The sequence below is a fragment of the Phyllostomus discolor genome, chromosome 6 (genome assembly GCF_004126475.2).
Source record: "Phyllostomus discolor isolate MPI-MPIP mPhyDis1 chromosome 6, mPhyDis1.pri.v3, whole genome shotgun sequence".
NCBI classification, from domain to species: domain Eukaryota; kingdom Metazoa; phylum Chordata; class Mammalia; order Chiroptera; family Phyllostomidae; genus Phyllostomus; species Phyllostomus discolor.
The window spans coordinates 165,899,257-165,926,925 of NC_040908.2; the positions used below are offsets into that span (position 1 = coordinate 165,899,257).

The window sequence follows — 27,669 nt, forward strand, 5'->3', positions numbered from 1 at the left end:
GTCTAGGGGGACAGGCCCACTTGTTCCCGTGTCTTAGCCCAGGCTGGGACAACCGGACGGCTTGCAGGGTGGGCCTAGTTCTGGCCACACTCTACTCCAGCAGCGGCGCTGCAGCCAGTTGCAGGGCCAGCCTCGCCCCGGCAGCTGTGGCCACGCCCCCGAAGTAGCCCCGCCCCCAGGCGGAGCCGCCGGGAGCGGTAGCTGGAGAGCCAGCAGCGGGACTCCAGCGCGGGAGGCGGCCGCCGGGCGGGAGCCCCAGAGGTACCGGCGGGCGCGGGGGAGCAGAGGCACCACGATTGGGCTGGACAGGGGATAACGTGGACTGGCACGGGCTCGGGTGGTGTGTGTGTGGGAGGGGGTTCCTCGCAGCGTTCGCCGCCTGTACCTTCCCAACCTCCCTCCCGGCTCCAGCTCGAGTCCGGAGTCGGCACATCTAGTCCCTTGCCCCAGGCCCCCACCCTGTCCTCTGCATGACTGTCCGAGGCTGTGTGAGCTAGTGGATGGGGCTGTCCCTGATTCCTCGGTGGCACTGGCGACTGCCCCTGCTGCTGGCTGTGTACAGGGCTCCCCCTGTTTGGGGGCTCCCCTTCTCTGTGGGCGGCCTTTGCACACCGCCCCCAGTCCAGGACCAGGCCTGGGAGGAAACATCTGTCGCGCCCCCTGGCAGCAGAAATGGGGTCGTGACCTCCAGATGTGCTGGGAAGCATCCAACGCCTCCTCCTGGGGCAGTCCGGCTTTCCGGATCTGTGGGGGCGGGGCCAGCCCCCCCCTCCCCCAGTGACACAGGCCGAGAGGAATGTCCCGGCCTCAATGGACCTTGTGTGAGGCTGCTGGGTGGGGGGCAGAGCCCAAGAACACCCCCCAAGGCAGGGCCAGAGCCGGGCACTGGGCCAGAGAAAAGCCGTGCGCCTACAGGCAGGGAGCTCAGCTCCCACGAAGCAGAGGCCTTCACAGACCCCTCCCTCACGGCCCGTCTCATCCCCACCCTGGCCACAGCCCAGGGCCAAGAGTTTGGCACATGGAGGTGGGGCTACATCTGCCTCTACACACTTCACGCACGGCCAGCTTCACTCCCGGCATCCTCCATTCAATCTCCCTGCAGAGCTGAGAAGGGACGGGAATGGTTAACCCCATTTTAGAGATAAGAGGACAGAGGCTCAGTCGGGGTCAGCACCAGAGCTTGTCCCGGGAGCAGCAAAGGAGGAGGCACTCCAAGCTTTGGAGTCAGACTAGCCTTGCTTGGTTCTGGAACTTCAGCTGAGGCGTGCACAGAGCCCCTGCCGCACCCCCCACCCCCGGCCCCCCGGCCCAGCCCCACGCCCCGCTGCTGGACGATGTTCAAAGACCCGCTGGCATATGCCTGCACCCCCAGAGGTCAGCTCCATGCCGGGTTCACCGAGGGGTGGCTCCCCGTCGTGTTCTCACACTACCCTGCACACCTGCCCCTGACCTCAGCGCATTTCCGCACCTAGCGGGTCTGTGGAGCCCGCGGTGTCTCAGCACTCTTACATCCTGTGAGCGCACCCCCACCTGCCCCCACCTGCGCACGCAGGGACATGAGTGGGCAGGCGCAGCACTGCCTGGGCCCCTGGAGACTGAGACCCAGGTTTGGATCCCAGCTCTGGCCAGAGCGTCCCCTCACCTGGACCCCAGTTTGACTGCCGTGGGACTCAGCCCTCCGCGTCGGCACCGGGGAGGTCAGGCAGACATCCCCTTGGTGCCCAGTCCCAGCCAAGGGGCCTAATCATCGTGACTCACTCGCCTGCCTCCAGGCGCGGCCTCAGTGGCTTGCAAGAGGGTGAGCCAGGACCTGTCCTCTAGGCCAGGGTGACTCGGGTCCCATGACTGAGGTGGTATGACCCCACCACCTTCCTCAGGATGTGGGGCTGGGCAGGGGGCTGGGCCCAGAGTTGGGGCCACTTCCTGTGCCAAAGGAAGTCCTCTTGTCATTTCTGCTGTCCTGCCAGTGCACCCTGGGAACCCCTGTGTCCTTGAGGTTTTGAGGCTGTGAGGGACTGGGCACTGAGGCCTGGCCTCTGGGTGCTCACCTCCTCCGGGACCCCAGAGGAAGTGGGAGGGGCAGGGAGGAAGGTCTCTGGGGACAGGACGTCCTCCCTTTGTCAAGTGGGCAGGACCCAGACACCAGTGGCCCCATGGGTTTCCCGTCCCAGCCGAGACAAATCGTCTGTCCAGCTGGGCCAGGCCTTGGTGGGGACCCTCCGTCTGGGCCCAGGCCAAACTGAAGGTATGTGAGTGGGAACTGGGGGGCACTAGCAGCCCCAGGGCAGCCCCGGCTCCAGATCCGCAGGGCCAAGGCCGCCCCCTCCCCCCCGACAGCCTAGCCCCCGACAGCCTAGCCCCTTGCCCTGCTCAGCACCAAGCTGGAGGAGGGGGCTGGAAACCTTAGCCCCAGGCAGACGAGGAAGTGGCCAGGAAAGCGGAAGCGGCTTTGATGGTCTCAGAGGGGACCGGAAGCCAACGCGAGTGGTGGTGGAGGACTGAGCTGGAAGCCCGGGTTCCTGTTTTCTCCCCCGCCCACTCTGAGCAGCCCCCTCCTCCCCCAGGGCAGGAACCGGCCTGGCGGCTGGGAACCAAGCAGCCACCACCAGCCCCGCCAATGCGGCCGGGCCCCCGGAAAGCCAGGCCCACTGCACGCCCATGTGGGCAGGCGGCGTTGGGAGCCCTCGGCGGGGCACGGCCCCCGCGCCCACCGATGACCTTTTTGCCCGAAAGCTGCGCCAGCCAGCCCGGCCCCAGCTGACGCCGCACACCTTCGAGCCGAGGCCGAGCCCAACCCGGGGCCCACTCCTGCGAAGCGGCAGTGACGCGGGCGAGGCCCGGCCCCCCACCCCAGCCAGCCCCAGAGCCCGTGCCCACAGCCATGAGGAGGCCAGCCGCCCTGCTGCGGTCCCCACTCGCCTCTTCGCTGACCCGCTGGTGCTGCTGGGACTGCCCCCGGAGGAGCCGGAGCCCGCCTTCCCGCCGGTGCCCGAGCCCCGCTGGTTCGCGCACTACGACGTGCAGAGCGTGCTCTTCGACTGGGCTCCGAAGCCTCGGGGTGCAGGGGGCCACACGGAAGCCGGCTCGGGGTCCCTGGCCTCGGCTGAGGGCCAGACTGCCAGCTCAGACCTGCTGCTTGAGGCTCCTGGCTTTGTGAGTGAGCTTGGGGGCGAGGGAGAACTGGGCCTGGGCGGACCGGCGGCCCCGCCCCTGCCCCCTGCACTGCCCAACGCAGCTGTGTCGGTCCTGGAGGAGCCACAGAACCGAACCTCAGCCTATAGCCTGGAGCACGCAGACCTGGGCGCCGGCTACTACCGCAAGTACTTCTACAACAAAGGTGAGGGGGAGGCCTTCGGGAGGGGCAGAGATCGCTCTCACCTGCAGTGCACCACCCAGTAGGACGCATGAGCTGTCCTTTCCCTGTCAAGTCCATGGCCATACGAAGGGTCAGCAGGCAAGTCCATGAGCCAAGGCTGCTCTGCTGGTCCCTGATGTAACCACCACCCTAAGGCCAACCCCAGCCTCCACAGCCAGGTGTGCCCCTCCGCCTGCATCTGGTCCATCCTCATACTCCTCCAGGCTGGGGAGAGATTCCCCTGCAGCCCGCCCGGAACCTTGTTCTCGTCATCAGTGCCCAGAAGGGAGGGTCCCAGACGTTCTGGAGCGCGTAGGCGTGGCGGGCAGGGTCTCACGGCAGGTTCTAGTCATGGGAGCAGGCCAGCATTGGCCCCCTGGACCTGAGACAAGGTGTGATAGGGCCAGGTCCCTGCAGAGGGGGCAGGGCATAGGGCCTGGAGTCTAGAACAGGCCCTTGGCTGGTTCGAGTGTGGGCGGGGCTTTGGAGGGGTGGGGCTTAGTCTAGGGTCTGCACTAGGTATGAGATGGGGCCTAAGCTGGGACTTAGTGATGGGCCAGGGTCCAGCGCGGGTGGGCAGGACAGGTGACCCACTGCCCGGGGTCCCCCCAGAACACCAGAACTTCTTCGGACTGGATGAGGCGCTGGGTCCCGTGGCAGTGAGCATCCGGCGGGAAGAGAAGGAGGGCAGCGGAGGGGGCACCCTGCACAGCTACCGGATCATTGTGCGGACCACACAGGTGGGCTGGGGTCATGGGGTCAGACCACGGGTTTCGTCCTCAACGACCTGCATGGATTCTCAGTGCCCCTACGTTCCGTCCTCAGCTCCGGACGCTGCGTGGCACCATCTCGGAGGAGGCGCTGCCACCAGGGCCTCCGCGGGGCCTGTCCCCGAGGAAGCTTCTGGAGCATGTGGCGCCCAAGCTGAGCCCCACCTGCCTACGCCTGGGCTCAGCCTCGCCAAAGGTGCCTCGCACGCTGCTCACACTGGACGAGCAAGTGGTGAGTGGCCACAATGCCCCCGACCCTACTGCCAGACCTGGTCTGACCCAGCCTGCCCGGCGCCCAGACACCCAGCCTGACCCTGGTCCTGGACGGGACTGTGGCCTTAAGAAAGCTGGCTTCTCGGAGAGAGGCCATCAGAGGTCACCTTGAGCTTTTCCTCTCAAAATAAAATCTAGACCAGCAGTATCCACATGGTCTGGGAACCTGTTAGAAACACAGATATGTGGCCAGGTCCCAGACCTATTGAATGAGAGCCTGCTCTTCAAGATCCCAGGGGTTTGGGAGGGAGCTGGGGTTCAGGAGCTGGGCTGGAGGTGGGGCTGCAAGGGTCAGGGGAGATGAAATTAAAGTGGGGACTATGGGCGGAGACAGGGTTAGTGTGAAGACGGCGGGGGGGGGGGGGGCGGAGCTGGGGGGAGGGGGTACAGGGCCTGTCTGCATGGGGCCGCAGAGCCTTGAGCTGTACAGTGAGCCCCAGAGGGAGAGGAGCCGGGAGCAAAGAATGAGCAGAGATGGTGCGGGGTTCAAGGCCTCCAAGGGCCGGGGTGGGGGTGCCTGGGACTTGAGGGAGCAGGGGACAGGTTGGCTTTGAGATGAGGGTGACAACACGAACATTTATCAGGATCAGGTACACCGTGTTCAGGGCCCTTCCCGTGAATCACCTCCTTTGTGGCCACACGAGAACCAACACCCTCCCAGTCCCACCCCACCTGTGACCTCCTCTACCCTTCTGAGGACTGGGAGCAGGACACACCAAACCCACGTGACAGATGAGGACACAGAAACGGCTTAGAGAGGGTGGCGCTCAGGGCCAGGCCGGAGGGCGGCCCAGCCTCCAGGCCTGCGCCCCACCCACTCCCCCCGGCCCAGAGGTGGCAGCGGGGAGGGACTGAGGCCTGTGTCTTCTCCCTGTGCCTTCCCCGCCCCCCCCCAGCTGAGCTTCCAGCGCAAGGTGGGCATCCTGTACTGCCGGGAGGGCCAGGGCTCGGAAGAGGAGATGTACAACAACCAGGAGGCGGGACCCGCCTTCATGCAGTTCCTCACCCTGCTGGGCGATGTGGTGCGGCTCAAAGGCTTTGAGAGCTACCGGGCGCAGCTGGACACCAAAAGTGAGGCCCCGGGGGGCTGGGGGCTGAGAGATGGGGGCAGGCTCCTGCTGAGGGGCAGGATGCCTTGCTGAGAACCAACTGTCTCGTCGCTTCTCTGTCCCTTATTGTCGTAGTAAGGTTGGGGACAACAGTGAAGAGTTCTTTGGGTAGGCTGGGGACATGGGTCAGTGGCTGCAAAGGCCAAGCCATGCATGGGCTGGGGGAGGGGGCTGAGACTGTCCCCAAGGCCTTGGTGCCCTGCTGCCTGAGCTGGGACCCAGGGAATTTGGGGACACCACCCCCGTGTCAAACACACATATTCTACCAGCTCAGGCTTCCGGGAGTGCCTCTGCCTGCCGGTGGGAGGGCCCCTGGGGCCCCCGGGAGGGGATTTTGTTCCACGCACGCTGTTCCTGGGCCGACATCTGTCCTCTAGCTCCTCTGCCCTGCCTCCCTCTGAGCAGGCCATTTCTTCTTCTTCTGTGTTCGTTCTGTTTCAACACCCTCAACCCCACCCCGGGCTGGAGGCTGGAATCTTTGGCGGGAGGGAGAAGGGAGCAGCCAAGGCTGAAGCCCTCACGGCCTGGGCATTGGCTGGTGGCGTGAAGGGGCTGCCCACCTGCAGCTTGGGGACACACGGGCTCCAGACTGCACTCGGGGCTGGTCGGTTCAAGCCACCCAGATTACCTTTTCTCTCCCTCTGTGTCCCGACTCCCTGGCCACAGCGGATTCCACAGGCACGCACTCGCTCTACACCACGTACCAGGACCATGAGATCATGTTCCACGTGTCCACGATGCTGCCTTACACCCCCAATAACCAGCAGCAGGTGGGAGGGGGCTGGGAGGGAGGTGGGCGTGGTCGGGAGCTTCTGGGGAGCCAGGGAGGGGGCTGTGGGGCCCGCAATATTTGAGCTTTGGCCTGAGCTCTGTCCACCTTCAACAGCCCTCCCAGCCAGTCACCCTCCTCCAAGACCCAGGGGCAGGTGGTGGAGCCACCAGTGCCCAGGCTCTGCCCTGCTCGAATGAGGTGGGACTTGGAGGCAGACATGCCCCACTCACATGCCCCACCATCTGACCCCCAGCTCCTGCGGAAGCGCCACATCGGCAACAACATTGTGACCATCGTGTTCCAGGAACCGGGCAGCAAGCCCTTCTGCCCCACCACCATCCGCTCGCACTTCCAGCACGTGTTCCTGGTGGTGCGCGCGCAAGCGCCCTGCACCGCGCACACTTCCTACAGGTGGGCGCCCCGGTGGTCTCAGTTCCGCCACTGGCCAAAATTTCCTGGGTCCTTCCCGCTGCCCCTGACTATCACGTCCCTCCCCGCAGGGTGGCTGTGAGCCGCACCCAGGACACCCCGGCCTTTGGTCCGATTCTGCCCCCTGGAGGAGGCCCTTTCGCGGCCAACGCCGACTTCCGGGCCTTCCTGCTGGCCAAGGCGCTCAATGGCGAGCAGGCAGCGGGCCACGCACGCCAGTTCCACGCCATGGCCACGCGCACGCGCCAGCAGTACTTGAAGGACCTGGCCACCAACGAGGTGACGACCACGTCGCTGGACTCAGCTTCGCGCTTTGGCCTGCCCTCCCTGGGCGGCAGGCGGCGAGCGTCCCCTCGCGGCGCAGGCGCAGAACTGCAGGCGGTTGGCGCGTTGGTGTGGGGCGTGCGCGCTGCGCCCGGGGCGCGCGGCGCGGCCGGGGCCCAAGCCAGCAGCCCCGATGGTGCCGAGGTTCCCTGTCTGCTGGGCATCTCTGCCGAGGCGCTGGTACTGGTGGCGCCGCGAGACGGCCGTGTAGTCTTTAACTGCGCCTGTCGCGACGTGCTGGCCTGGACCTTCTCGGAGCTACAGCTTGACCTGTACCACGGCCGCGGGGAGGCGATCACCCTGCGGTTCGACGGGCCCCCTGGGCAAGCCGTAGGCGAGGTCGTGGCGCGCCTGCAGGTGAGACCCAGGAGCAAGGACGCTGGCTGCCCGGGTCCCTGTGCATGTAGGGAGCGGGGCCTGCTTTGGAATCCTTCCCTCCCACCGCCTCTCCTGAGAAAGGGAGAGTCAAGGGGGTCAGACCCAGCCCATTTGACCCCCTTGGCAAAGCTTGGCAAAGCTGAAACTGGGGGGTCCTCGGACAGGTGACCCTTGTCTCCGAGCTACTGGGCTATCATCTGCCCGGCGGCTTGCCAGCGCTCTCCTGGGGGGCAGAGCGGGTGGGGGGAAGTCTGTGTGGCCTGGGATGAGGTGCTTGGGGCTGGTGCTGGGGTGGGCCCTCCCGGGGTCAGGGGTTAGAACCACTTACGACATGCTCTGCCCCAGCTGGTGAGCCGTGGCTGCGAGACCCGGGAGCTGGCACTGCCCCGTGATGGCCAAGGCCGCCTGGGCATCGAAGTGGACGCCGAGGGCTTCATCACACACGTGGAGCGCTTCACGTTCGCGGAGACCGCGGGGCTGCGGCCCGGCGCGCGCCTGCTGCGTGTGTGCGGCCAGACGCTGCCCAAACTTGGCCCCGAGGACGCGGCTCACCTGCTGCGCACAGCGCCCAAGGTCTGCGTCACCGTCCTGCCCCCAGACGAGAGCGGCCGGCCTCGCAGGTCAGGGCACCGGGATGGATGCGGAAAGGTGGGAGGGCCAGGCTGCTGGCCACCACGCAGTGCCTCCTGCGTCACCATTAACATTCTCAGGAATCCAAGATGAAGGCCTTTCCGGTTTGAGAGGATCCCAGCCTCTCAGTCCCTCTGAGCTGCACTTTCCTCGTGGGGAAAATGAAGCCAATTTGTTCTACTCAAACTTTATTTATAGGCCCTGATATTTGAATTTTGTATGATTTTCACGTGTCATGAAATGTTCTTTTGACTTTTTTCAACTAGTTAAAAACATAAGAACCATCCTTAGCTGGCACTCGTACAAAAACAGGCCCGTCTGGGACAGAAAAGGCAAGGGGCTGTGTGCGGTGCCAGCAGGAGTTCCTGGTCTCCGTGCCGGGTGTTGTTATCTACGCTCTGGAAGCGAGGTGCAGCACGACTACCCCCACCTCGCAGGTGGGGAAATGGGTGCCCGGAGTGCCTGGCCCAGGATACCCGGGGCAGCACTGGGATCCGAACCCGGATCTGGGACAGTGGCCAGCAGCCAGGCACACGGTTGCCATTGTCAGGGAACCTGAAGAGCTCTCCTGGGAGTGAGCCTCAGACACAGCCGGGAGCAGGGCTGGTGCCGAGGGCTTCCCCGGGCCGGGGCGTTGCTTCCTGAAGCTGCACCTTCTTTCCCGCAGGAGCTTTTCGGAGCTGTACCGGCTGTCTCTGCAGGAGCCCAGCCGGCGGGGGCCCCCAGAGCCAGTGCAGGACGAGGCCCCTGGAGTGACCCTCATGCCCCTCACCAAGCAGCTGCTGCGCGTGTGCCTGAGTGACAGCGGCAGCCCGCCGGGGCCCGGGGACCTGGCCGAAGAGAGGACGGAGTTCCTGCACAGCCAGAACCCGCCATCCCCCTGCAGGTGCTCCCTCCTGGCCGTGCCTCCCATCCCACCCTGGGAGGCTTGGGCGGGTGGGCCTCTGCAAGCGAGGACCGTAGGGGGCAGCTTCCAGTGCTGAGCTTCCCCCGCTCTCCCCAGCTCCCTGTCAGATGAGGCCCCAGTGCTGCCCGACACCACCCCGGACCTCCTCCTGGCCACCACGTCCAAGCCGCCGGCACCTAGTGCTGGCAGGGAGACACCACCCACTGAGGTGAGCAGACACAAGGCTCTGGAGCCCTGCAGGCAAGGTGGGCCCGGTGGGGCCAGTGGGCATCACAGCATCCATGCCCATTTCTGCCCCTCAGGACAGGCCAGCCAGTCCCAGTGGGGGTGAGGACGGCGGTGACCCGGCTCCGGAGCTGAGGGCCTCCTTCTGGCCACGAACCTTGTCTCTTCGAAACTCCATCAGCAAAAGTGAGTCTGGAGCAGGGTGGCGTATAGGACAGGAGGCGGGTGGGGGAGGCCGGCCTGGGCTTTCCCGTCTGAGCCCACCTCCTTGTGCCCAGTCATGTCGGAAGCGGGCAACGAGACCATGGAAGACGAGTGGCAGTCCATCTCGGAGATCGCGTCCACCTGCAACACCATCCTGGAGTCCCTGTCCCGGGAGGGTGAGACCACTGAGCGGGGGAGCCACGATGGGGCTCTTACTTCCTTCACAGCCTGCTCAAATGCTCCCTCTTTCCCCGCAGGACAGCCCCTCCCAGATAGTGGAGATGCCAAGGAAACCCCAAAGTCTGATGCTGAGTAAGGCCCCCCACCTTGACCTAGCCCCTCACGTCACCTGTGCCCCATCACTGGCATTAAGCACTATCCCGGGGTTCTGCTTTCACGTGCGTGTGCGCATATGTCGGAGGAGACTGGGGGTGGGCCCCTCTCACGCAGCTGGGTCTTGGAGCCAGCCATGGCGCTGCCCTCTGCCTCCGTCCCCCTGAGTCCTGGCCCCCATGTCCTCAGGCCAGAACCCGGGAACCTGTCAGAGAAGGTCTCTCACCTGGAGTCCATGCTCAGGAAGCTGCAGGAGGACCTGCAGAAGGTGACAGGGTGGGCTGGGGTTTGTCGGGGAATCACAGGGCCGCCCCAGGGAAGGGGCTGGCTGTCCTGACTCCCGCTCCCTCCCCCACCCAGGAGAAGGCAGACAGAGCAGCCCTGGAGGAGGAGGTTCGGAGCCTGCGGCTGCAGGCCAGGTCGTAGGACGCAGCCACCCGCCTGCCCCCGGCCTCCCAGCAGCTGGGCTCACCCACCACCGATGTGGCCTGAGCCCTTGGGTCCGGCCCTAGACCCAACCATGGACCTGCTCCGAGCCCCCCGGGTCCTTCAGGGCCCAGGGGTCCCACTGGGCCTTGGCCCCCTCAGGAACTCTCCCTGCGCAGAGGCGCGTCTGAGCACTGCCCCCGCTCCCCAGCCCGTTATCTGGTGGCAAAGTTGTCCCTACCCCATTCCTGTTTGTAAATATTCTGCGAAGAAAAGGGGACTTCAGGGAGTAAAGAAGCCACTGCTATTTGTGCTTGTTTGTGTTTGATGTTTGCCACACGACAGGGTTTCACCCCCAGAGGCCCCAACCAAGAAGGTCCCAGGAGCGGTCAGAAAGGCGGGCCCTGGGGACAGTGGCTGGGGCTGGACTGGTCCTCAGTGAGGGGCTCTCTGTTGCTGGGCCCCCCTTTGGCTTCCCTCCCACAAACACTTCTGTCTGTTGGGAAGCGTGTGGCCATGCCCCGCACCTGTTCTGCTGAGTTGTCCAAGCTAGGCCCAGCCAGGCCCCTGCCCCGGGACCAAACCCGAGGGGCTGCGGTCAGGGGCAGAGGGTAGAGCTACAGGACGGGAGAGCTGGCACTTAGGAGTCAAGGAGAGCCTGGACCACAGCCGTTTGTGAAGGCCCTCTCACCTGGCAAGGCCCTCTCCCCCAGAGCAAGCCCCGCCTTCCCTCTCTAGAATCACTGAGTCCCTGCACCTGGCACTCCCTCTGCCGCAGGGCCGGGGCCAGCGGGGCCCAATGCCAGAGGGGCAGTGTCTGTGCCTCAGTGGCCTGGGACGTGTTCCACGTGCTGGAGGAAGGGGTCAGCCTGTGACCCCTTGTTCTTCACCAGGCTGGGCCCATTCCCACGCGTGCCATCAGCAGGTCTGAACTTGGAGTTCATCTAAACCCTTTGTTTTCTGGATCTGAGGCCCCAACAGGGCACTGACTTGCCCAGCATCACATGGCTAGTCCAGCCCCTTCTGCTGGCTGGGGGAGACTCACCCTGCTGAGGCCCAGGCGCTGGGTCCAGCCATTAATGTAGGCTCCGTCAGGATGAAGTAGGCTTTGAGAAACAGCATTAGAAGGTCAGGTTTTGTGGAGGAGGTAATATGAGGGCTGATTTTTGAAGACTGAGTCAAAGGTATCCCTGATAGGACCAGTCTGGGGGCTACTGGACGGGAGTCGGGGCACAGGCAAGGACCCAGGGTCAAAGAGGCTGGAGCTGAAGTTGAAACGGTGGTGAGAGCTGACTCGGGCTCCTGGGGCAGCAGTTCCCAACACTGCTCAGCTCTCGCCTGGTGCAGACTACACTGGGCAGCCCACGCGTGGCAGTGTGGGAGGCTCCAGTCCCTGTCTGGTGTGCATCTGCAGAAAACCGGTCATGACCGGTGTTCGAGGGGAGAGGACCGAGGTGAGAGACGGGTGTTAGAGCCCTTTGGCTGCACGGAGAGCAAAGCCAGGAAAGAGTCTGCAGCAGCAGCCCCAGGTGGAGGTTGTTGTGGCTTAAACTAGGCGCTAGTGGGTGGAGGTGGGGAGAAGTGGGAAGACTTGTCAGAACCTGGTCAGGGAGCGGACTTGGGGAGAAACTGCAGCATCCAAACTGGTAGCCACGTTTCTGGCTGGAGCCCCCGGAGGAGGACAGGGCCGTGGCTGAGACGAGGAGGGCAGGCTAGGAGTGGCTCTGGCATCTGGAACAAGGCTCGTGTGAGAGGCCCGAGGGACGTCAGAGTGCAATGTTCAGCGGGCTGTCAGGCAGAAGAGAGAGATCTAGGCTAGAGATAAGGATTCGGGACAAGTGAGCCACGAACAGGATGAGGTCACTCAAGGAGTGTGGGAAAGACCATAAGAGGGCTTCCGGGGGTCAAGGAAGGGCACTGCAGGACAATGGGAGTGCCAAGAAGAGTGAAACTAGGCATGGCCGGAATATCCCTCCGTGCCTCATGTTGGCCACGTTTTGGGGAGCTTCGCCACCCACTTCCTTGGTTCAGCAGCCTTCTCACCAGGTAAGGCACCTCCTCGAGCTCGTGTTGGCGCCCACAGCGCCCACAGCGCCGCGGCTCCATCCAGCCCCGCTGTTCCATCAAGCCCCCACTCCCCTGGGGCTGCCCCGCAGGGTCGCCCAGGTCCTGACCTGGTCAACACGACCGGGCTCCGCCCCTCGCGCGGAAGTGGCCGCTGGTGCTAGTCCGAAAAGCCCAGTGTTCCAGGCCCCGCCCCCGGCCCCGCCCCCTGACGAAGAGGCTGGGGCGCGCTGGGTCGAGTTCCCAGCTGCAGACGTTTTCCGGTTCCACAACTTCCCACAGCCCGTCGGCCCGTTCCCCTTGCAGGCGTTGCCCGTCAGCGTCCGCACCCAGGGCAGACCGTGTTCTCATGGGACTCTCCAGCTGTTGAAGCCCGTCCCACTGATAGCTTGCTCGCCCCTGCCTTCACCCCTCCGCCCCAGTGCAAAGCCCGGAACACAGAAGTCATGCGCCTCAGGGCAGGGGTTTTCCCGCAGCACTTCACCCAGTTCCCTGGTGCAGCGTTCTAGCTGTACGCATGCGCACTCGGAAAGGCAGCGCCAGCGGGCCATGGGCTTGCGCCGAGCCCGCTTTGCTGCGCATGCGTCAGGCTGAACCGGAAGTGCCTCTGCTCTAGCCCTCTGAGATGTATTGTAGTTTGACTGTTTGGGCTTCCTGGAGCTGCGGATTGCAGATTCCTTAGGTCCTTGGTCTTAACCAGAACTGGGTATCAAACCATACACCTTCACCTGGTACTTCTGCAACAGATGCACTCTCTCCCTCGACATCCCAAAAGATGAAGTCCAAACGTCTTATGCCCAGTGTTCTCGATCTTTCATGACCTGGCCCCACTGACCATTTCCAACCTCATTATCTTACCCTGCCCACCTGCAAGTGCTTCCCAGCCCCTCTTTGATAACCACCTTCTGCTGCTGATCCACAGGCTAAAGCTCCCAGCAGCCACTGCGTCCTGCTGGCCTTTCACTGCTGGAGGAATCCCACCCACCTTGGCCTACTATCACCCACTGGGCAGCGACTGGAGGTTTTGAAGGGCACCCTCAGACTGCGAGCTCCCAGATAGATGACAGTGTAAATATTCATCCAAGTCTGTATCACCAAAGCCCAACCTGATGTGACCAACAGGGAGGGTGATGAAAGAAGGTGGACCTCACGTAGGCTTGGCAACAAATTTATTGGTTCAGAGTAGAAAGAGCAAGAGTGAAACTGCTTGGATTCTTCAGTAAAAACTGAGCCTCTCAACTGGAGAGCTGCCAGCCTGCCGGCCCCTCTGACTCTCCAAACCCATCCTATTAAGGCACTTAGAAAAGGGGGGGGGGGGGGACGACAGAGAAGCCTCCGACTCAACATCCTGGATCACAGAGAGGGCCAGACCTGTCCCTCCAGACTCTTCAGCCACAGCTGAGCAAGGAAAGAGCTGGTGGAGACCTCAGCAGGGCACGAAGTCCAGCCCCTCAAACGCTGGTGGTAGGCACAAGAACAATGCCGGCATCATGGAAGAGCTGGTGACAGGGGCATTATTTTGGCTCAAGTGTAAATGAAGCCATGATTTAAGGAAGACACTTGATAATAAGGCTTTATGGCCTCCAAGGCCATAGTTCCAGCCTGACCCTTTAAGAGAGTACTAAAAGCTGGAGGGTGGGCGTGCAAGACCCCAGAATTCCCTATAGAAAGGGAGCTGAATATCAGGATAGGGACAGGAAGAGTTTGACTTCTCCCAGCTTCCCCATTTCCAGAGACGTTAATGCTTCTACTTAAGCACCTCCATAATGAGATAGATATTGCCAATAAAAGAATAAAAGGCACCCCCCCTCACCATTAAGTCATCACCCAAAGTTGAGGACAGCTGGACCGCACATCTCGATTCTGTTAAGTGCTTGCTTTGGGAAGGCTTCGATCTCCTGCAACCCAGTGCGCTGGGCAAGGCAGGTGTCCCCTCTTTAGGAGCTGATCTGACTCAGAAGGGCCGACAAGTCCATGTCTGCAATGGAGGCGAAGTCTTCATCCCCTGAGAGGAGGCCGTTGGGGAGCCCAGAGGGCCCCAGGGGAACGGGAGCTGGGTCAGGGGGCCTCTGGGACCCTGTCACCAGGCGTGTTATGGCCTCGGGGTACTCCATCAGCATAGGCTCTGCTGCGTGGGAGGCCATAGATACACCCTGGTTCAGCAGCTGCTGAAACTCGGAGTTGTCGACGGATGCCAGGTCCGTGAACACGGCTGGGTCAGTGTTGTTGCCCAGCAGGGACCCCAGGTCTTCGTCAGCATCAAACTGCAGCTGTAGCAGTGCTTCTGTCAGTGTCCCTTCCCCTGCCTGGGTGGGCTTGGGGACAGGCGGGGCCATGGCCTGAGCAAGGCTGGAGGCTAGGGCTGGGACAGGGGCTGAAAGGGCTGGTGCCATGGCTGCGGCAGGGGCTGGTGCCTGAGCCAGGGCTGGGGGAGGGGCCGATGCCAAGGCAGAGGTCTGGCTTGGGATCTGCCCCGGAAAGACCATGGGGGAAAACTCCTCAAAGTTGATAGTGCTGAGGGATGGCGTAAAGGGATAGGGCTGGGGAGCTGGAAGAGAGACAGAGAGACAGGGGTCAGAGAAAGCCTGAAGCCCACCCGTCCTCTGTACCCCAGCCCGCCAACAAGGCACAGGATCAGCCCCTCCCAGTACCCTTTACCCAACCTGCCCTGGCCCGCGGGGTCCAGTTCCAGCCTCGCCACCTCCTCAGAGCCCTCCCTGCCTACTCTGTCCTAGAAAGCTCCCCAGACTTTCAGAGGAAGGGATGCTTTCAGAGATCAGCCGGTAAAATGTCATCTTACAGCCGCCAAACTAAGCCCCGAGAACACACGGCCCAAGGAGTACCCGGCGAGTGCAGCCTGAAGCAGGCACCCGTCCCTCCTCTGAGCCCCACACCAGCACCTACTTTTTGCTGCTTTAGATGTGATTTGTTTTGTTTCCCTAGTGCCACTGAGAGCTGAGGGCAGAGACTGTCCACTTTTTAACTCGGTGTCCCTGGGCATCCAAAACATGGTTTTTAACTGGCGGAGTGGCTCGAAGATGTCACTGCGTGTCAGTGTCCCCAGGACTCGACTGGTTCCTGGGCCACACTTCCAAAGCGTCTGTAATGGGGCCCTGGGACCTGCGCCTTTACCACCCCCAGACGGCTCTGGCACAGGTAATGAGGCCCCACGCCCTGAGAAACGGGCCCGACACACAGCACGCTTCAGACGCCTGCGGGTGAGGCCGACGGCCCGCCCCGCTCCCAGAGGGCGCAGAAACCACAGGCTGCACAGACCCCGGCCTGCAGCCCCGGTTACCTGGATTGCGGATGGAAGTGGAGCTGCGGGAAGGCACAGCGATGCGCCGGGGCGGAGGCCGGGGGTCAGTGGGTCCTGCGGAGCAAGGCTGGGTCAGTTCCTGGCCCCCCGGTCTCCCGCCTTTGTCTTCTAATTCTCCCCTCCACCCTCCTCACCATTGAAAGGACTCTTCTTCATGATGCTCTTAAAGGTCTCGTAGGTCCTTTTGCGTTTCTCCTCAATCCGGTGACGGTCATCTGGGAAAGTAACGGGGAGAAGTGAGTCTTACTCTCCTCGGCTGGCCCCCCCAGCTCTCCAAGGGCCCTCAGCAGGAAGGCGATGTGCCAGATTTTTAAAGACCCTTTCTCCAAACCTTCCCAGTCAATGCGAAGAGCTGCTAACACTCAACGGCTCTAAGAATCCCACAGCAGCTTTCTGAGAAGGCCTCCGCTGTCGGAATCTGCCTCTCTGAGGGCCGCACGAGTGTCTCTGATAGAGGGACGGCGCACCGCAGGAACAGGAGCCCTTGGGGCGGGGGGGCGGGGGGGGCCAACTGCAGCTTGTTCTCGCACTCGCACCGCTCTTGTCCTGAGCCAGGCCCGGCGGGGATCCCTCTGCACTCCGGGGCAGTCGAGGCAGGATGGGCTTGTGGGAGGCTCCCACAGAGGCCTACTCTCCTCTCTGATGGCTGACAGTTCAGCCTAGAGCTTTCGGGGCTGTCCGTCTAACTACCGCAACACCGGGGGAACTCCGGAGTCCTCGCCCCCGTCAGTCCAAAGCCCGCCTCCGCCTGTCTCCTCAAGAACCTGGCTCTGCCTCCTCCCGTGTTCCCTTACCACCTGTCTGCCCTGTCACCAAAGCCAGAAACCGTGGTGTCGTCCTCAACCTCTTCCTCTCACTCCCACCATCCACGAACTCATCGCGTGGACCAACCATCTACTCCGTGCCAGGTGCCGCCCTAGCCCCTGGGGGCCACAGCCCTGAGTAAGCAGACAAGGTTCCTGCTCCCGAGGGCTGACATCCCAGTGACAGGGACACAACCGTATACAAGTGACAAAAGCACTAAGGAAGAGACCCAGGGTGACGCTAACAGTACTGAAGTGACACCAAGGGGCCTGGCTTAGGGATGGCCAGGAAGGCACTGGGGAGAGCCCAGCGCGCGGAGACCTGGGGCAGGCGTTCCAAGCAGAGCAGCTAGAACCCGGGTCCTGAGGCGGAACCAAGCTCGATGTGTGTGAGACACAAAAAGGCCTGCGGGGCTGAAGGGCGGCCGGGAGGACAGCAGCCCGTGACGTCGTCGCTCCCTGCCACCTCCTCTGCGCGGTGCAGGCGCTACCTGCTCTCCTGGACCGCTGTGACATCTTCCAGCGCGGCCGCCCTCCGCCAGTCTCCGCCTCTCAGAGCCATTGCTCACTGTGGCCCGAGCGAGCTCCCAGCTCTGTTCCTGTCACTTCTCTGCTTCTAAACCCACGTGGCCGTCCGCTGCCTTCTGGACGGAGCCCTGGACTGCCTGCGGCCTAACACTCACGGCGCTCCTGCCTGGGCTTGCTCCCTGCCCGGCGTCGCCTCCCACAGCAACGCTGGCCCAAGCACGCCGTGCGCGCTCCCACAGCCCTGCCCTTCCAGGTGCGGGTCCGCCTGCCCAGGAACGCGCTCCTGTGTCTCTAATTTAAACACCGCCTGCTCCACGCAGCTGCCCCCAGCTCCCGCAGCACTCCGCACACACCTCCCTCCGTTCCACGTCACTCTGTGACTTGAGGATCTGTCTCTGCATGTCTGCCTCATGGGACTGAGCTTCTGAAGGGCAGGGAACACGTCATTCACCCTTGTGTTCACAGCACCTGGCCCGGGCACGGGCACCAAGTGGGTCCTCGATACTCGATCATTATTTGTGGGATGGACTGACAGTGGTTTGGGGCGGCTTTCCAAACCGAGCTGGACTGCTCCCGGGTGGAGAACACTCTCGGGTGAGATGACGGGCACCAGGGAGAGGACCATTCTGGCTGCCCCCGCTGCGGTCAGAGGCCCAAAGGCCTTGACCAAGCCATGGCTGTGTGACAGTGACAAGAGACGCCCAGTGTGGCAATAGGACCCTCGAGCCAGACAGCTTGGGCTGAAATGTTGACTCTGAGTCAGCAGCTATGCGACCTCAGGCCACTTGGATGCTATCTGCTACTTCAAAAGACTCATGGAAAGACAAAACCAGGTAATTCACTGGTGTGCTTGAAATACACGCAAACACGTGGTAAGAGCTCAGGGAGCCTTGGGTACGGTTATTACTAATTGAGGCAAGAAAGAGACTCTGACGCCGTGAAAATCCCGCCCAGCTCCAGCTCCTGACCCTCAACCACAGCCCCAGCCAGCCAGCCAGCCCCGGCCTGGCTCTCCCGGCTGCACTCTCTCTCCCCGGCCGTGTACCTGTGTCTGGCAGGTACTGGAACTCCATGGGCTCGCTGAGCTCCCGGTCAGAAGGCCGCCGCAGGTGCATGGAGACGCGCACGGGGGCCTGCAGGCCGGGGTCGGCGTAGGGAGGTGTCCGGAATACGATGGCCACTTGTCGGTGCACGTCGGCTTGCGAAAAGGAGCCTCGGGCCTCCCAGCCCGGTCCCGTGAAATACACCTCGATGTCCTCTGTGGGGGATGGAAGGGCAGCGCTGGCCGGGGTGCTCAGCTCACCTGCAGCCAGCGCCCACCCGGGGTCGGCACTCGTCTCCTGAGACACATCCCAGCGCCGCCCCCAGGTGCTGGCAGGCGTGCTGAAAGCCAGGTGCCCGACACTTGCCGTCTGCGCTCAGCCTTGCCCCTCACCTCCTGCTCTGGAGTCCGGCCCTGCGTCCTGACACGTACCTTTCTGCACTTTGTCACACAGCAGGAAGATCTCATCCCCACCGAGGCAGCTCCCGGAGTTTCGGTTCACTCGGCAGATCTTGAGCTCCGCTGTGTTGGGGGCGCCTGAGGGTGTGGGTGTAAGGAAGACAGCCCTGAGCCGCCGAGGTCTCCAGGACTGGGCCACGGGACGTGCGACTTCCTGGTCCCTCCGGTCAAGACCCTGCAGGGCCTGCCCAGGCTGGTGTGGCTCAGATGGCTGGGCGTCAGCGCCCAAAGAGAAAGGTCACTGGTTCAATTCCCAGTGGGGGCACACGCCTGGGTTGCAGACTCGGTCCCCGGTTGGGGTGCAGTCCCTGGCTGGGGTGCATACAGGAAGCAACCGACTGATGTTTCTCCTGCACATGCAGGTTTCCCTCCTTCAATTTCCCTCTCTCTAAAAACAAATAAAATCTTTAAAAAAAGAAAAAAAGACAGGAATTCTTTGTCTTTTTTTTCTTTAAAGAGAGTAATGTGTTTTGTTTTGTTTTTAAAGATTTTATTTTTTAAAGAGAGGGGAAGGAAGAGAGGGAGAGAAAAATGGGTTTGCAAGAGAAACATCAGTTGGTTGCCTCTGGCATGTCCCCAGTCGGGGACCAGGCCCGAGACCCAGGCTGTGCCCTGACTGGCAATCAAACCAGCGACCCTTCAGCTCACAGGCCGGTGCTGGACTCAATCCACTGAGCCACACCAGCCAGGGCAAGACAGGAATTCTTGCTTTAAAAAAATCAATAAATACGGCAATATTCACAGCTTGCTAACTGTGCCTTCACAGCCAAGGTCCGACCCCTCACTCCGACCAGTTCAGCGTCTACTTACCTACTGGCCTCGACTGTGTGCCCAGCGCTGCTCTAGGCAGGGAGAACGCAATGACCCACAAGACCTAAACCTTTCTGCCCTCGTGGAGCTCAGGCCGGGGGGAACCAGTCCGACACACCTCTGCTCTCCACCGGACCCACGCAGCCTTCAAGGCCCAGTTCATTACACCCACCTTGGCAACGAGCCCTTCCCTCTGGACCCCTACTGTTCGTTCCGGCTTCCTGTCCGCAGGGCTCAGAGCCCTGTTATTCCCCTTCGCTCTGCCGGTTATTTAAAGACCACAGTTAGTCTATGTCGGAACTTCCTGCGAGCTCTCATCATTGAATTACTACTCTCTAACATCGTCTTGTTCCTGGGAGTCAACTTCCCGGAGTTACTGATGCGGCGCCGGCACGCCAGCCCCCATCACATGTTGGAGACGCCTGTCCTCCGTGTGACGCCCTGCCAGCCTGGAGGCTAGGAAGGGCAGCTCGGGTCTCCCTTGCCCTGTCTCCCACGCCAGCAAGGCCGGACACGGAAGAGACGACCAGCACGCCAGAGGACTGAACACAGCCACAGGCCTCTCGTAGGCCGCGTCCACCCGACTCCCCTCCCCTTGCAGGCCTCTCCCTCCCAGGTCACTCACGGTTGTCAAAGATGGGATGAGAGAGGACAGGTGACAGGCGGAGGGGCCTGCCCGACGGGTCCCGCACTGTCACCTGGAAGCAGAGCCGCACCGCGTTCAGGTCGTAGTCTCCACGCTGCTCCTCTATGGGAACTGCCGGAAAACCACAGTCAGGAGAGCCGGGGTGGGGGCCCTGGGCTGGAAGGGCTGCTGGAGGGCGTGTGAATCGGGAGTCCCAGAGGAGGGAGAGAAGGCTCTAGACCCATCACTGACCTGTGTGACCCCGGATGTCATGTCCCTGCTCTGGGTCTCAGTGTCCCCAGTGATAAAATGGGAGTGTACTGAATGGCCAGCGAGATTCCGTGTGTGTTGTGAGTCTCGGCCAGTGTGGGAGGCGGAGGCCGCCGCCCCTTGGCCCTCACCTTGGAAGGGGTTGTTGTTGGTCTGGATGCGCTGGCGGACGGCCTGCTCCAGGTCCCGCTTCTTCACGCACTGGATCCCCAGGTTCTGGAAGCTGAGTCCCCCCACCAGACATCAGTCTCACATCCCCAGCAGAGCCCAGGCCCTCCGGCCTTGCCCAGCCGCCCTCCCCGCCCCGCCCCCTTGGCAGACCACCGCTCCGTGCTCAACCCTCTCAAACGGCTTCCTGCTGCTTACTTGGGCTGACGAGACCCTCTGCCCTGTGGCCCGGCCTTGGCCGCAGTCCCTGCCGGCCCTGCCCTCAGTCACAAGGGCCCCGCCTCTGCTCTACAGACATGCTCCACTCATCCCCACTGCAAGGCCTCTGCACTCGTCCACTCGGCAGGGAACGTTCTCTCCGCGCTTCCCGGCTCTTCCCAGCGTTCCTCAAAGCCTCCAGGACCTCCCCGTTCAAAGTAATGAGAACAGCTCCCTCGCCTCCCCCACTCCGGGCTATTCTGCCAACTTGTTACTGTTTTATTTTCATCATTAAGTTACTTTTGAACAGTATCTTGCTTGTGTATCTATGTATTTATTATTTACAGCCAGCCTCTGTCAACCGGTATGAGGCCCCAGGAGAGACTGCTGGTTCTGTGGTTTTCCTTCTCGCTACAAGAGACGTGACACTAAGGGTGACACTAAGGGACGAGCTGTTCCAGCTCCCCTCAGGGGCTGGGCGCTCAGAGGCAATTACGGACCCATCCCGTCCCACGGAGCTGATAGCTGATAACTGCCTGGGGGAGTAGACACATAAACAGATAACTTTAAAACAAAGGAAATCTGCTTGCAGAGCTGGGGACAGAGCCGCACTGAGGGATTTGGCCCTCTGTCCAGAAAGAAGTGACACTGTACCAGTGGCACAGCGGCTCCTCCTCCGGTCCTCCCTGCTCGCCACGCCCCAAGCCCTGCCAGCCCACAGGCAGCTGACCTGTGGATGCAGCGGTCCGGGCAGAGCTCAGCCTCGTAGTAGCCATCCCGGCAGTCTTTCCCCACGAGCTCGTGGGGGTGAGGCCGGTGAGGGGGGTCCTTGGTGACCAGGGAGATGCGAACTGTCCCTGGCCCCGTGTAGCCATTGATCTGTCCAAAGTACAGAGAGCACCCTGGAGGCCCAGGAGTTCCGGAGCCAGCTCCCAGACTTCAAGGGGGCCCGGAGGCAAACTCACTGGGGATCCACCGTCTCTCCCTGCCCCCCCCCCCCCCCCCCCCCGCGACCCCACGCCCCACAGCCTGCACTGACCTTAATGGTAGGGTGGGTCTTGGTGGTATCCGTGCTCCTCTCGCCGGGGATGCTGCCCGCTGAGCGGCCCTCGCACTTGTAGCGGAAGCGCATGCCCCGCTGTTTGGGCTGCTCGATGATCTCCACATAGGGGCCGGAGGCCTGGGCTGGCTCTGCGGAGACACGGGCCGGCCGGCCTCCCTCAGGCGGCTGCCCCCCTGCACCCACCCTGGGGGGCTCCTCCACAAGCGCCGTGGGAGGACAGTCCACTTACCGGAGGGGAAGATGAGGGGGAACAGGTCTGAAAGAGGAGGGAGAAAGGGTCAGCACAGGCTCACTTCCCGTCTCCGCCAGGGAGGGCCTCCCAGGGAAACTGAGTCAGGGCCTGCGCCCTAGAAGCTGTGGTGAAACTACGGGGTGGAAGTACAAGAGCCAGAAACACCTGTTTCCTGCGCCAACCCTGGGTATGGCATTCTCCCTTCGCTGGGGGAAACTGAGTCAGGGCCTCTTCCAGTTTCAGAAGGAAAACTAAGGGACCGCACTCCCCTCCCGGGATCCCGAGAGGAAACTGAGTCAGATGCACTCTCCCCTAACAGGGGCACTAAGTCAGAACTGCCCCCACAAACCCCAGGGGGAAACTGAGTCAAAGCTCGCTTCCCCCACCTCTACCCACTCGGCCAGGCCCCATCCTCCCACAGGCGAAAGTGAGTCAGACCCCACAACGCCGGCCCCGCCCCGCCCCGCGCCACCATCCGGCCGGCCGCTCCCTGCACAGCGCCCATCCGCGGAGGCAGGGGCGGAAGGCGCGGAGGCTCCCGCCGCGGTCTCCGCGGCCTCGCGGCGGCCACCCCCCGGGGGCAGAGGGCGCCCTCACCGTCCATGGCCGGGGTCCCAGGGTCCCGGGGGCGGGGCCGGGGTCGCAGCTGGGCCCGCGGCGAACGCTACAGCAGAGCCATTCGCCAGAGGCGGAAATGCGCCGCGCGCGCCCGCCGCCGCGTCACTGCCGGGAATCGGCCGCGCCTGCGCGCTGCGCTGCGCCGCCGCCGCCGCCGCCGCCGCCGCCCCTCCCGGGGCTGGTAACCCGTGCGCGCCGAGCACCGGGAGGCCGCTGGCACGCCTTCTCCGGGGGCTGGGTGCAATTGTGCGCCGCGCCGGGGATCGAGAGGGTTCTCGTCCGGAGGCCGCAGGCGGGGTGGCTGAGCTTAGTTCTCCCCTCGGTCTGGGCCCCGCCTGGAGGGCGGGTCAGGCGATTACTCACAATGTTTTTAGGGGATTTCGGGGGCCCCTCCTGCGGATCGGAGGAGTTTGATGATGTCACCGGGCCAATTCTGGAGCAAAGCCAGGGTTGCTGGGCTGCAGGGAAAGGCCCGGGCCTGCTCAGCCCGCAGAGGCTCGGTGGCCGAACTCCACAGGATTGCACAATCGCTAAAAGGTGACTCTGTGATTGTCGCCGCAGAAGCACTTTTTGATCACCCATCCACTCCAACCTACATGCAGCGGGGTGGGGGGTAGCTCCCGGACCTCTCCACCTGGCGGTGTTTGGGTAGTGGGCTACGCGGAGCCTCCTACACGCCAGAGGCAACCGATACTTAGCCTGGCATCCGCTCCCAAGGCCGGGCTGGGCCGAGGACTCGTCGCCTCTCCGACGCAAGCATCACACTGCCAGCCTTCAGAGGCGTGGGTGCGCAGGAGGCGCCCAGGGGTGTATCTCCGGAGCCTCGTCTCTGCAGCCCGACGCCTCTGTCTTAGAAGATCCGGGACTCCCGGGACCCGGAGTGTCAGGCCGCCGCAGCTCGTCTCCCTAGGGACCTCCTGTTAGGGTCCAGCTGTGGGCCAAAATGTTTCCACTAATTGTCCCGTGCCCCCTTAGCGGGGGTATGTCAAGCTCAAGGCGGCGCTCGTGCGGGATGGGGCGGAGGCTGAGGCTGGAGCACCCCCGCACCGCAGGCCATTTCCTCACCGCGCAGCGAGGATGCTCCACTGCAGGCGGCCGAGTCTTCCCCAGGTGGAAAAAGACTTTATTTTCTATGAATTCGTTCTAAATGAGGGAATCATATGGGAATTGGAAAAGACTGGAAATTCTGACTTGCTTTCTCAGGCTCTGAAAAAAACAGGAAGAGAAAAGTGAAAACACCACCCCTCCCACTCATTCTAGTTTCTCATGTGGCTGGCCCAGAGTAGTAAAGTAAATTTACTTTTTTGAGGAGGCTGACTTCAGATGACAGAATACATGATAAACTTTGGTTAATAACATGCAGTCATTGAACTGTACATAATTGTCTTTTTTACATAATCCTCTTCTTAAAAATTCATATATATTTATAACTTAATAAATTGAATTCCATGGTACCCACTGCGAAACTCAAGGGGCTGGAAAGAACACCACCAGGATTTACATCCACCCATGTGCCCCAGACCTGTCCATCATGCCCAGCCCCCTGTCCAGGGCACCACCATTCAGAATTCTGTGTTTCTTATTCCCTGGACTTTTTAAAAATCTGATACAGTTTTTTTTTTAAAGATTTTATTTACTTATTTTTAGAGAGGGAAGGGAGGGAGAAAGAGAGAGAGAGAGAAACATCAATGTGTGGTTGCTGGGGGCCATGGACTGCAACCCAGGCATGTGCCCTGACTGGGAATCGAACCTGAGATGCTTTGGTTCGCAGTCCGCACTCAATCCACTGAGCTACGCCAGCCAGGGCTTGACTTTTTTTTTTTTTTTAAGAAAAAAAAAATTTACTCACATATACATGTCTGCACAATATGTTGTTTGATTTTTGCTTAGTTTTTTTTTTTTTTTATTGTTCAAGGTTTTTGGTTTAATTTAAAATTTTTATGAAGATGGTATCATATTGTCTCTGGCCTTTGTTACTTGCATTTTTCACTCAACACACTATGAAGGCTCGTGGGTTTCACAGTTCACTGACTCTGCACAGCTGTCCACACTCTGCTGTGTAAACACACCACATGTTCTTCATGCATCTTGAGGATGGCCATTTGAATTTCTAGTTTTATGCTATTATAAGCAGTTCGATTAAGAGCATTCCTGTGAATGTCTCCTGGTGTACAACTATACAAGAGTTTCCTTGGGTGCATGATGAAAAGTGATTTATTAGGGTATAGAATTTCCCTTTATCAGTTTTCTTTTTTTTTAAGATTTTATTTATTTATTTTTAGAGAGAGAAGGGAGGGAGGGAGAGAGAGAGAGAGAGAGAGAGAAATATCAATGTGTGGTTGCTGAGGGTTATGGCCTGCAACCCTGGCATGTACCCTGGCTGGGAATTGAACCCGCAACACTTCAGTTCGCAGCCCGCGCTCAATCCACTGAGCTACTCCAGCCAGGGCTCTTTATCAGTTTCCAAAATAAGCCTGGCTGGTGCAGCTTAATGCACTGAGTGGAGGCCCGCAGACCGAAAGGTCAAATTAATTCCTTGGGTCTCTAGCATCGTCCACAATTGATCTATAAGCATTTTTTAAAAATACCTTAATGGCCCTGGCTGGCGTAGCTCAGTGGATTGAGTGCGGGCTGCGAACCAAAGCATTGCGGGTTCCATTCCCAGTGGGCACATGCCAGGGTTGCAGGCCATGACCCCCAGCAACTGCACATTGATGTTTCTCTCTCTCTCTCTTTCTCCCTCCCTTCCCTCTCTAAAAATAAATAAATAAAAATCTTTAAAAAAACTTTAAAAAATACCTTAATGAATGCATGGATTTCAACATATTTGATATGCTATAACCTATTATAATTATTATTCTTGCTGAGGTTCAAATTGTTTCATATTTGGCCTGTGGGAGCCTTTTCAAGTGGGTCCTCTGACACAGCTGATGCAACTTCGGTGCTGCCCGAGGTCTCCAGTCGGACAGCTGTTTGTAGGAATCCCTTCCGGTCGGGGGAAGATGATACCTAAAGACCAGCGTCGGAGCGCTAAGAATACTTATTGTGATTGGGCTAGTCATTGTAGACATTTTCAGCGAACTGTGAGGTAACATATACAAATTTTTATATGGAATGCACCAGGAATTCATACTGACATCTCCTTCACAGATTTAGGGCCTCAGGGTTTTAACCTGAATCATCTTATGTATCATTCCCATGTTTAAAAAATCCCAATTCTCTTTTTACAGAAACAGAAAAAAAATCCATCCTTAAGTTCATGTGGAATCTTGAGGGACTCTCAGTAGCCAAAACAGTTTTGAAAAAGAACAAAGAGGAGTCACACTTACTGATTTTAAACCTTACTACAAAGCTACAATAAATAAAACAATGTGCACTGACCAGTATGGCTCAGGTGGCTGGGTGTTGTCCCACAGAGGGAAAGGTCACCAGCTGGATTCCTGGTCAGGGCCCGTGCCTGGGTGGCTGGCCAGGTCCCTGGTTGCGGGTGTGTGAGAGGCAGCCCATCTATGTCTCTCTCAAACATCGATGTTTCTCTCCCTCTCTTTCTCCCTCCCTTCCCCTCTCTTTAAACATAGAATCATAAAAAAAAAAAATGTGGGCTAAAAAAATAAGAATTAAAAAAGAAAGAAACCCTGGCTGGCGTAGCTCAGTGGATTGAGCACGGGCTGCGAACCAAAACATCGCAGGGTCGATTCCCAGTCAGGGCACATGCCAGGGTTGCAGGCCACGGCTCCCAGCAACCGCACATTGATGTTTCTCTCTCTCTCTCTTTCTCCCTCCCTTCCCTCTCTAAAAATAAGTAAATAAAATCTTTTTAAAAAAGAAAGAAAAACTAAATAAACAAAGCAATGTAGTACTGGCATAAAGATACGCATCTAGACCAATGAAATAGTGTAGAGTCCAGAAAAATAAACTCTCCGCACATAATTGAATGATTTTCAGCAAGAGTGCCAATGGTAGGAAATGTTTGCAAATCACTGTTCAGTGAAGAAAGGACTATCTTTTCAACAAACGGTACTAGGAAAGCTGTATTTCCATATGCAAAAGAATAAAGTTGGATCCTTACCTAACACCATATATTTTTTAAAGATTTTATTTATTTATTTTTAGAGAGGGAAGGGAGGGAGAGAGAGAGAGAGAAACATCAATGTGTGGTTGCTGGGGGTCATGTCCTGCAACCCAGGCATGTGCCCTGACTGGGAATCGAACCTGCGACACTTTGGTTCACAGCCCACACTCAATCCACTGAGCTACGCCAGCCGGGTTAACACCATATTTTTAAAAAAAATGGATTAAAGAGGTAAAATTATAAAACTGTTCAAAGAAAACATAAGGGGAAAGCTTCACGACACTGGACTTGGCAATGGTTTCTTGGATATGACATAACTGGACTTCATCAAAATTTAAAACTTTTTTCACATCAAAGGAAATTATAAAGCGTTTAAAAAAAAAGCAACCCACAGAATGGTAGGAAATGTTTGCAAATCACATATCTGAGGAAGCTCAATATTCAGAGTATATACATAATTCCGAAAACTCAACAACAACAAAAAACAAACAACTCAATTAAAAAAAATAGACAATGGACTTCAACAGACATTTCTCCGTGGATGATATAAAATAGCCAGTAAATGCATGAAAAGATGCTCAATAGAAAAGCTATCAAGGAAACACAAATAAAAACCACAACAAGATACCACTTCACACCCATCAGAATAGCTATTGTCAGAAAAACAAAATAGCGAGTGTTGGCAGGGATGTGGGGAAACTAGACCCCTTGTGCATCGCTGATGAGAGTACGATATAGCGCAGCTGCCGGAAAACAGTATTGCCGGAAAACAGTTCCTCAAAGAATTAGACAGGATCACCATATAATCCAGCAATTCCGCTGCTGGATGTATGCAAAACAATGGACAGTAGGAACTCAAACGGATACTTGTACATTGATGTCCATAGCGTTCTTCACAATGGCCAAAAAGTAAAAATGAGGCAAATGTCCATGGACAAATGAATGAATAAACAAAATGCAGCCTACAATGCCATGTTCTTCAACTTTAAAACGGAATGAAATTCTGCTATATGCTACAACGTGGATGAACTTGGAAGACATTATTCTAGGTGAATTAAGCCAGATGCAAAAGGAAGGACATTGTATGATTCTATTTATTTATTTTTTTCATTTAATTATTTAATAAAACCAAGTTTCAAATTCTATTATTTAGATCAACATCTTCTACACTGAAAATAAAAGATTCTTTTAAAACCCCTGGAGTTAAAATCTAATAATAAATATGAAGCTGATATTCAGGAAAAAAAAACTATTTGTGACCAT

The 27,669-nt window shown here is 59.4% G+C and overlaps 2 protein-coding genes across 3 annotated transcripts; one reads left to right on the forward strand and one right to left on the reverse strand.

Moving 5' to 3' along the window:
- Positions 1–155: 155 nt before the first annotated feature.
- Positions 156–10,442, forward strand: SIPA1 (signal-induced proliferation-associated 1). 2 transcript variants are annotated; one of them, XM_036030214.1, is made up of 16 exons: positions 156–261; positions 2,565–3,337; positions 3,968–4,095; positions 4,181–4,357; positions 5,295–5,469; positions 6,174–6,277; positions 6,533–6,690; positions 6,780–7,389; positions 7,756–8,030; positions 8,708–8,926; positions 9,044–9,155; positions 9,250–9,358; positions 9,451–9,552; positions 9,634–9,688; positions 9,827–9,977; positions 10,070–10,442. In XM_036030214.1, exons 2-16 carry the CDS (start codon positions 2,659–2,661, stop codon positions 10,133–10,135), a joined length of 3,120 nt encoding a protein of 1,039 aa, XP_035886107.1. In that variant the 5' UTR covers positions 156–261; positions 2,565–2,658; the 3' UTR covers positions 10,136–10,442. The 2 variants fall into 2 exon arrangements, with proteins under 2 accessions (XP_035886107.1, XP_028372702.1); XM_028516901.2 differs by having other exon boundaries at positions 157–261; positions 9,899–9,977.
- Positions 10,443–13,351: 2,909 nt separating this feature from the next.
- Positions 13,352–23,171, reverse strand: RELA (RELA proto-oncogene, NF-kB subunit). The gene is made up of 11 exons (XM_028516395.2): positions 22,314–23,171; positions 21,714–21,740; positions 21,461–21,612; positions 21,152–21,300; positions 20,187–20,278; positions 19,786–19,917; positions 18,324–18,428; positions 17,895–18,107; positions 15,653–15,733; positions 15,498–15,572; positions 13,352–14,747 (listed from the first exon to the last, which is right to left on the reverse strand). The coding sequence occupies exons 1-11, from the start codon at positions 22,318–22,320 to the stop codon at positions 14,137–14,139; spliced, it is 1,644 nt and encodes a 547-aa protein (XP_028372196.1). The 5' UTR covers positions 22,321–23,171; the 3' UTR covers positions 13,352–14,136.
- Between the last annotated feature and the right edge of the window lie 4,498 nt (positions 23,172–27,669).